General features: G+C 49.0%; 1 protein-coding gene across 1 annotated transcript in view; it reads right to left on the reverse strand.

Moving 5' to 3' along the window:
- Positions 1-2,220: 2,220 nt before the first annotated feature.
- Positions 2,221-10,000, reverse strand: part of gng7 (guanine nucleotide binding protein (G protein), gamma 7) — a 94,815-nt gene continuing 87,035 nt past the window's right edge. The window contains exons 4-5 of the mRNA XM_061238788.1: positions 9,698-9,818; positions 2,221-8,841 (exon numbers count right to left, since the gene is read on the reverse strand). Of these exons, the coding sequence (XP_061094772.1) occupies positions 8,716-8,841; positions 9,698-9,778 (207 nt within the window). The 5' untranslated portion in view covers positions 9,779-9,818 and the 3' untranslated portion in view covers positions 2,221-8,715. The remainder of the gene's footprint in view (positions 8,842-9,697; positions 9,819-10,000) is intronic.

Below are 10,000 nucleotides of genomic sequence, written 5' to 3' on the forward strand. Positions count from 1 at the left end.
CCAAAACAACCTTGACAATCGCATTCAAATATTGGACATACCGTACTTGCGATTTCATGAACAATTGGGGGGGGAAAAAGAAGGAAATATTTAGAAATTCTGACTAATGTCCCGAGAAACAAATCTATTGAGGTAGTTTTCGTTTCCCGAAAGTATGGGAATTCCAGAGAAGAGCTTGTCCTCATTCCTGACATTCTTGGAGTGTTTGGTAACCCATATTGTTTCCTGCTCTGTGAACTGCTATTCTCTCTCTCTGTCTGATCCACTGTTTCATGTGCAGTTTCCCAAATGATCCACCGACAGACTTCCGCCTTCTGTTCTCCAGCAGGACACACGCACACACAGACACACACATACACACACACACATACACGCACACACATACACACACACACACACACACACACACACACACATACACGCACACACACACACGCACACGCACATACAGACACACACACTCACACACACACACACACACAAAGGAAAATGCACGCCCCCCTACACACACACACACACACACACACACACACACATACAGACACACACACTCACACACACACACACACACACACACACATACACGCACACACACACACACACACGCACATACAGACACACACACTCACACACACACACACACACACACACACAGGAAAATGCACGCCCCCCTACACACACACACACACGCACACACACCAACAACACACACACAAACACACACACAGGCATCCTCCTCCCCACACACATGCAAATGCACACCCCGCCCCACACTCACGTACACGCAGACACACACACACACACACACACCCTCACACGTGCACACACACCACGCACGCATGCACCTACACACACACACACACACAGCATTCTTGGAAGCGACACACCGCAGGCAGGAGATGTTCCAGGCTGCCTTACTTGGGTGGGCTGCAGGAGACCGGGAGTCCTGGAGAACCACAGATTTACTCCGGCCCCGTTTCTGGGCAAAAAACACACACGGCACTCCAGTGTAGTGCAGCACTGAGGGCAAATGGGCCCAATTAGAGCTTGAGTTCTGTTCTCGGTTCAACGCGCGTTGAACAGGCCTGACGTGGAGCGGGTTTCGGTTGCCATGGTTGCACTGTTCCGTACAGTAAGTTCACTCGGCTGTACTGTAACGCAGTAGCATTTCAGTAACAACATCCAAGCCACCATGAAAGCCAGAATTCCCATATTCCCATGTATTTCAAATATATGATAAACCTTTGACCAGAATTAAAGGTGGCTTGAATAATATTTCTGGGCAAAAAATATATAATAATAATAAAGGAACACATTTCCTGAAATGAACTCTGAAGTAGCCGCACTGCCCAAACCAGCACAGACCTGCTGACGAGCAATATGATAGGCGTGTGTCCCTGAGACAGTGTGTAGAGTACAACATCGCCGTGGCGACACGGAACACCCAGTACAGTACTCCCCATGGCAACGGCGACGTTCCGCCAGTCCCGGGTCAGGCTCCGGGTGATTGACAGCGGCTAAAAACAGAGGGACAATCCGCAGAGGAACATTCCATTCCGTTCCTGTTACGCCCGGCGTTTTTGGCCGTCTGCCGGGGCACGGGCGTTCTGTATTATTCTCCCGGGGCAAATGGACCTCAGACGTACTCACACGGCCTGCTTATCTCAGGGCGACCAGCGCCATTGTTCTCCGTCTCACTTCAGACCGGGCAAGTCTGACTCAGTGAACAGAACTCCCCCCCCCGCCCGGTTCCTGAACACTCGACCCCCTCACTCTCGAGACCAGTCTGCAGCAGCAGAGGCCCAGCCTCGCTGTGCTGGAAAATGTTTTCTCAATCGCCATGGCGACGGGGCGTCGAGGCCCGCAGCAAGCAGCTCGGTGACAGCGTGACCGTAGCGTTAGCGGCTAACCGGCGCGGTCTCCAGGCGGGAGGCGGTAACTCCCGCGTCACCGGAACGCCGCTACGCCGCTACGCCGCGTCCCTCTGACCAGAGCGCTTTCCTCACGCTGCGATCGGTTTATCGAATTTCAGTTTGTCAAAGGCTGACTGTTGATTCAGTCAGCTTTGTACACAGCTTATGATATAAACACACGCATGGGGATTTCAACACTTCATTGAGTTAAATCAATCAGCAACAATAATTCTATTGACTCCATGAGGGAAATGGAAAGGCTTAATAAATGTAATAATAATACTATAATAATAAAGACCGAAACAAATCAGGTTGTTCTCCTTTTTATTAATCATATCTATGTTTTGTTATCATTTTTTTTTAACAGCAATATCCACAAAATATTAAAACAGTGTGCAGGAAAACATGGGCTATGGCACATCAGAGAAGAACCATTACAAAAAATATATAGACTTGTTATTTCTTCATTTTTTTTTTTCTCGTAATTATCATTCAAGGCAAAAAGATTAAATACATGTACATACAATGGAAATTATGAACAAATGTTAAGAAAACAACAACAACGAGAACAACAACACCAACAAAAAAAAACATTTTTATTCAATAGAAAACCTACGATTCAGGTTAGGGTTGGACTCTCCGAAGTGACTCCCTCTACTACTACAGTACCCCTCGCTCTCCCCCTCGCAGTATAAATAGGGATGTGAGTAATATCATGGGGCTCCTGACTAGTTGAAGCTGAACTACCGTGGTGAAAGTGTCTGTGAACATGGTGCAGATCTTCAGCACCATCTCTGTTTTTTACGTGTCATTTGGCTGACGCTTTTATCCAAAGCGACTTACAGTAGATTAGACCAAGCAGGAGACAATCCTCCCCTGGAGCAATGCAGGGTTAAGGGCCTTGCTCAGGGGCCCAATGGCTGTTCGGATCTTATTGTGGCTACACCGGGCATCGGACCACCGACCTTGCGGGTCCCAGTCCTTTACCTTAACCACTACGCTACAGACTGCCCTACATGCTGTAAGTAACCCGACTCCTCATCCCAAGCCCCACGGGAAGTATCAACATGAGAAACTGCATAATAAAACCAAGCGATGCATAGGATCTTCTGCTGCCATAATCCTATGGGATTAACAGAAACAGCGAAGAAGAAACACTGTTAAAATGTTATATAATCATTTGTGGAGGGAGCGCACAGAAGAACTGAAGGCGAGTTCTGGACTCCTCGTCTCTTGTCAGGGTGTGTGGAAGGTGATACTTCCCTTACCAGAATCGCTGGGAGGTGAATGAGTTTCACACGGACTGCAGTCACACACATGGGCCTCTGCTCACAAGTCGGATTTTAAGCCGTGTCCATAAACCGTCACTGCGATGTGAATCAGCACTGGATTAAGGGTTTTAAAAGAGCCACTGTGCCCCAAAATGAAACGCTCCATTACCAGAGCTCACCGTGCCCAAGCCCTAGAGAAGGGATTTTAGTTTTAGCCTAAATTTCAGCAACTGATTCAGACCCAAGAAAGCAGGTGAGGCGAGTGTGCAAGTTGATCAATTAAGTGCAAGAGTAACAATGAAAGCCAGCACACCCTGCGGCTCTCCAGGGCCAGGAGTGAGGACCCCAGCACACCCTGCGGCTCTCCAGGACCAGCAGTGAGGACCCCAGCACACCCTGCGGCTCTCCAGCACCAGGAGTGAGGACCCCAGCACACCCTGCGGCTCTCCAGGGCCAGCAGTAAGGACCCCTACCTCACATATCGGACGCACTGCAGTCTGTCAGAAGTGCACAACCGTCTGCAGGACAGAGGGTTTGGCTTTGGTCCAAAGCTCATCGACAGCGCAGCCTCCAGCCTGAAGGCCTATGGGTGAGGTCACTGGGACACGGTCACCGGGACACGGTCTGGAAACGAGGTCAGAGCCACACGTGCGCTATTCAGCACGGAGCTGGCCTCAGCTGAAAGGGGGCGGGGGACGGTCAGCCTTGTAGTCGCGATCGCAGAAGAGCCCCAATCCGCTCTGTCCTTCTAACACCTCCCTGACTCCCTGACCTCTCTCTCCTCAGACGTGAAGAGGTGTGCGGAGTGCCCTCCGTCCCTCCGTCCGTCCCTCCCCCCCCCGAGTCTGACGAAGCACCCCGTGACTTCTCACCCCGCTTAATCATCCGCGGGGGAGGGGCCGGCCAGCCACTCGCCCCGACTTCCTGTGAAGGGGCGGGCGGTTACCAGGGGCGCCGAATCAAACAGCCTTTTTGTTCCTCTGCCGAAAACGCCTCTCAGTTCTCACACTGGTCTCTGTCGACTTGTTTTCCGCTCGTAACGCACAGAAGAGGAACCTCACGAGAGCTTTATCTGCGCCGTTTGCTGTCGGGTTACGATTACGACACACGAGTCATCTGCCACATTACCCCGCTTCTCAGTGTCTGCTCTGCACCCCAAGCCCTGCACAGTGCACACAGACAAACACACCCACACACACACACACACACACACACACACAGACACACAGACACACAGTGCACACAGACAAACACACCCACACACACACACACACACAGACACACACACACACACACACACACACACACACACAGTACTTCTCTGTGTGGGCCTGCTCCCAGAATTCCCCATCATGTGACACTCAAATGACTAAACCAATCACATGCCTGTTGCATAAAGCGGAGTGTTTGGCCTTTCCGACTGTAATCTTAAGGTTTTTGTTCGCCTCGATGTGAATTCCTTGAACCCAATTTAACTGCCTACGTATTCCCAGAAACGGCTTCTAATCTCCGTGCCGGGATTACCGGCAGGGACGGGGGCTATTTTCAGTTTGCGCAGGGTATCATTAGGACCGAGCGACCGTGCTCGGAGCTCTTGATCCGATCCCAAACCGGAGCCGTGCTCCCGCACGATACCGACGCGCTGAACGCCGGCGACCGAACGCCGCGGTCCCGAACACTATCCACCCGGCGCCACCACTGAACGCAGTGAACCTGAACACCCGCGTACAGTGAGAAATACAACGGCTCCTTTACGACAGTCTAGCAGCAGCAGCAGCCCGGGCATTTCTCTCGCAGGTAATGACTTATCACCTGGGTCTCCACACGCTCCACTGCAGCCCAGTCTGGCCCGAGGCCGTTCTGTCCTGAACACGCCGTGTACAGCCGGCCAACAGTCGGAATAACACCAATAACTCACCTCGCAATGTTCCAACCCTCAACTGAATGAAGCGAAAGAAATACGTTTTTTTTTTAAAGAACTGAAAAGACATTCATATACCATTAACCGCCACAACAATTAAAAAGCAAACCATCTCATTTAATGGAATCCGGACCTTGTTTTTTTGTTTTTGTTTTTTTTGAACCTTTTTTGAGTTTTGATTTTATATATAAAAAGCCATTCACAAGTGAAGTTAAGCAGTGAAGCACTTTTTCTGTAGAGCCGTAAGAACGTGGTTTCTCCTAAATATTTGACAAATACTGTACAGTTAACAACCAGAGATATCCGAGAGCCAACGCAAATAAGAAAACGAAACAGACATAATAAAATGGCTGGTTTAAGTTATTTTCTTTTTTTTTTATGGCATGTTAAAATAATCTACATGCTGTTCCATATTTATTTTTACAATCAAACCTTATTTTCCAGGGAAACGGCAGGCTAAAATAAGGATGAGCACAGACTGGAGTCTGGCTTGTCGTATAAGACTGTTGACCCCCCTCTTGTCACCAAAATAGCCATGGATATAACCGTCAATTTCCTTTGCCCAAGCGAAAACTGAGTTTCTGGGCCCTCGGTTGCTACAGTGTAATTGCTACAGTAACCCAAATATGTGCAACATAGCGTGGAACAGCTCGACCTCCCAAGCTCTGGCCTGGTTTCTCCATCAGCGACGGGTCGCTCGGCTGCCTCCACCCTGCTCATCGACTCTCACACCAAGGGCGGGTCGTTTCTGCAGGTCTCGTGGGTCGGAGCTGGATTCGGCACTGCCGTAGAATTTCTCTCAGGGGTGGATGTTTTGTTATTATCTCTAATAATACGTACAGGACATTACAGTTACTGATACTTGTCTCAGCCTTTTTTGTGTTCTTTCGTTTGTACATTTTCATTTATTTTCATCCATTTATTATAATTTTTTTAAAGATTAATTTAGTTTTTTGGCATTTTTCTTTTACGATTCACAATCCTGCTATTACCTTTTTCTGGACACGAACAGAATGATAACACGGGTCTCCGTGCGCATGAAACACAGCTGAAAGTGAAAACTGAAACTGTGTGGGTTGAATCGATGCATTTAATGACGAGTGAGTCCTCCATCCACATTCCTCTCCGTGTACTACATCACATTCCTGCTCCCCGACGGGACTCCGGTGAGGTGAGGCTAGCTGAACCGCTGCCAGGTCTTACAGTCAAACACGATCACGGCTGCAACGCATGACATCACACGAACTTAAATGCACTCAGACATGTAACAGTATGCTGTATCACGCAGAGTTAAGGTACTGAGCGTTACGGACAAAAAAGGGCTATACTTCTAACACTTTGCATTAGTGCTTGGTTAACGACTACAATTGATCAAATCTATCGAACCGTCAAATTCTGTGGAACGTTTTTAATTGGCACAGGTGTCAATAACTATTGCGGTAACATTGCCTACGCTGCTTGAGGGAAACAAGCTTTTAATATATCAGACGAATGTGACAGAGTGGTCTGGATATGCAATCCGTCACCACGAACAACGTCTTTCCGATTACTCTGGGCCTTCCATGTCCCACTTCCCTCCAGGCTAGCACCACAAGTTGCGGCATCGAGGATATCATGAATGGCTACCATTCTGCAAGACAGGCCAGACACAATCGCACATGGGCTAGTGAATGCTGTGATGTCATCACTGTATAACTAGTCATCCGAGTCCCTCAGCAAACACCGCTTGTCGAGAGTTCACATACAGCAGGCAGTGGAAATGGGCCTTTTCCAGATCCAGGATGAGGTAATCTGCAAGAAGGGGCAATGTTCACCTCCGTCCATTGCCGCACACAGGCTTAACACTGAGTGTGTGGTGCGGAGGGAATACAAAATGTCCGCCGTGGTGGGGGCGACCTCTTAACTCGAAGGGTCACGCTGACCACACACACTGTATGAAACACTGAGATATCTGAGCAGGGTGTGTGAAATGCTGAGATATCTGAGCAGGGTGAGTGAAACACTGAGATATCTGAGCAGGGTGAGTGAAACACTGAGATATCTGAGCAGGGTGACCAAGTGAAACAGTGAGATATCTGAGCAGGGGGAGTGAAACACTGAGATATCTGAGCAGGGTGAGTGAAACTCTGAGATATCGGAGCAGGGTGAGTGAAACGCTGAGATATCTGAGCAGGGGGAGTGAAACACTGAGATATCTGAGCAGGGTGAATGAAACACTGAGATATCTGAGCAGGGTGAATGAAACACTGAGATATCTGAGCAGGGTGAGTGAAACGCTGAGATATCTGAGCAGGGTGAGTGAAACTCTGAGATATCGGAGCAGGGTGAGTGAAACGCTGAGATATCTGAGCAGGGGGAGTGAAACACTGAGATATCTGAGCAGGGTGAATGAAACACTGAGATATCTGAGCAGGGTGAATGAAACACTGAGATATCTGAGCAGGGTGAGTGAAACGCTGAGATATCGGAACAGGGTGAGTGAAACGAACGCTGAGTTGGGTGAGCGTAGCCAATGGGAGGGAGAGGACAAGGAGGGAGGCAAGACGCAGCAAAATGGCCGCACTCCAGCTACAGTCCGTATCGGACGTAGGTGAGCGCTTTAATTTCTCTGGCCAGAGACCGGAGAGGAGCCACCCCCTCCTTCAGGGTGCAGTGATGCGCTCGCTTTGGCACAGGAAGTGGATCGGCTCCCACCGCAGATCAAAGGACCTCTTCAGTAGGAGTGTGAGGGAGTACATTACGAATACATTTCTCCACTATATATAAACTCCTATGAATAGCATATGTAACGCCACAAAAATATGGATTATCGGTATAGCAAGATCCAAATCCACGGATAAAAGAGAATACTTCTGAGAACTGTCTGTGAGTGTGCCTAAAAATGCTCAGGCATTATACACAAATGTAATTTTTTATGTCTTCACTTAAAAAAGGAAAAAGTAATAGCAGGATATGTCTGTCGATTTTGGCAATACACTTCCACAAATAATAAAGCCACTTTCAAGGTAAGAGAAAGAAAGAGAGCAAGAGAGAGTAAAAGAGAATAAGAGAGAGTAAGAGAGAATAAGAGAGAGAAAGAGAGAGAGAGAAATGAACAAATAAAGCGCAACCAATCCCACAAACTGACTGCTAGCCAGCCAGTCTAAAATAACCTAATCTAAATGTCTATACCATACCACCCCAGTCACCATTGACTTTGGCTCCCCTTGAATTTTAATGCTCACTGTGTCTGGATTTCTCAATACGTTACAAATCCCTACGTCTCTTTTTGACGCACCATCGTCATTAATAGGCCTAGTTTATTTTGTCCTTCCCCCGTATATAAAGCGTATATACACATATGGATATATGCGCACACACACACGCGTCTATATGTACGCATATTTCCATACGCGTGCACACGCACACACCTCGGGTTCGTATAGAGGGCCGACGTTGGCGTCGGCTCGATTTTTTCCCTTCACAGTAAAATTGTTGAGTTGTCCAGAGCATTGAGCGAAGTTACATTTCATTTCAGGTCAAAAGTAGTGTTTGACTAGTCACGCCCCAGAGCCTGTTGCCGGGGCGGAGTCAGAGGGAGGGGCGGGCAGGGGCCGTGTCCGGGGCGAAGCTATAGGATGATGCAGGGCTTTTTGTCCTTGAAGGGGTTCTCGGACGCCGGCACGCCCACCAGGAGGGGGTCGTTGCGGGCGTGTTGCTCGCAGTAGTTCATCAGGTCCGCCGCCGCCTTCGACACCTGCAGAGGAGAGACGGCGTGCGGGGGGGGGGGGGCGGGCGGGCGGGGGAGGGGGGTTGGGCATTTGGGGGGGGGGGGCGATGTTTTTAGTACAAACAGGAAATTAAGGCAAAGCAACGGCAACAGAAATCTTGTTCTGAGAGAAATGACGGCGGTACAACAAACCGTACGGCGAAAAAAACAATGGAGTCAGTCTAGTTTAGTCTTATATTTAAGACTATACCTTCTATTTCTATTCGTTTTTTTGCAAAAGAAAGGGCTAGAACACTTGGTAAGACAGGCTTTTTATGCAGTAGAGGTGGAAGTGCTGGCACAGTAAAAACCCAGAACCTCCATCAAACTGCACTTCTGTGTGAGGTGGTAAATGGTTGGCATTTATATAGCGCCTTCATCCAAAGCGCTGTACAATTGATGCTTCTCATTCACCCATTCATACACACACTCACACACCGACGGCGATTGGCTGCCGTGCAAGGCGCCGATCAGCTCGTCAGGAGCATTTGGGGGTTAGGTGTCTTGCTCAGGGACACTTCGACACAGCCCGGGCGGGGGATCGAACCGGCAACCCTCCGACTGCCAGACGACCGCTCTTACTGCCTGAGCCATGTCGCCCCTATGTCCCCGATGTCAGGGAACGCAACACGGGGGTGTTGACAGTTATAGGCCTGGGCTCCACAGGCAACCTTCACAGATCAAACTTAGTCCTGGAATACGTTTCCGTATTTCCGAGTCTCCATACAAAACGCAATTTAGTCCAGGACTAAGCTTAATCTGTGTCAGTGAACGCAGCCCTATATGCAACGGTTTACGGTGGAACCTTTGTCTGTGTGTCTCAGGGGACGGGGGGACCGCATACCTTGATGCGCTCGATCCCAGCCTCGATCCGCAGCTGCTCTACCAGCTTCCGGGCCTGTGCGATGTTATTAGTCGTCGACATTCTCTGCCATTGGTTCACACACCAAGCCAAAGAGAAAATGCTAGAAAGAGGAGACATACAGAGAGACAGGAAGAGAGAGAGAGAGAAGAGATGGAGACAAACAGAAGGGGAAATTAATTCTGTGTTAAAATCAGATGCATTTAGTGTACAGCAGTAGGCTTGCTGTGCTCTGTGTAATGCTGCTGGATTCAGGAAGAGGCTCTTTGTGTGGCGTGAGGGCAT

Source organism: Conger conger, chromosome 4 (assembly GCF_963514075.1).
Source record: "Conger conger chromosome 4, fConCon1.1, whole genome shotgun sequence".
Lineage (NCBI taxonomy): Eukaryota > Metazoa > Chordata > Actinopteri > Anguilliformes > Congridae > Conger > Conger conger.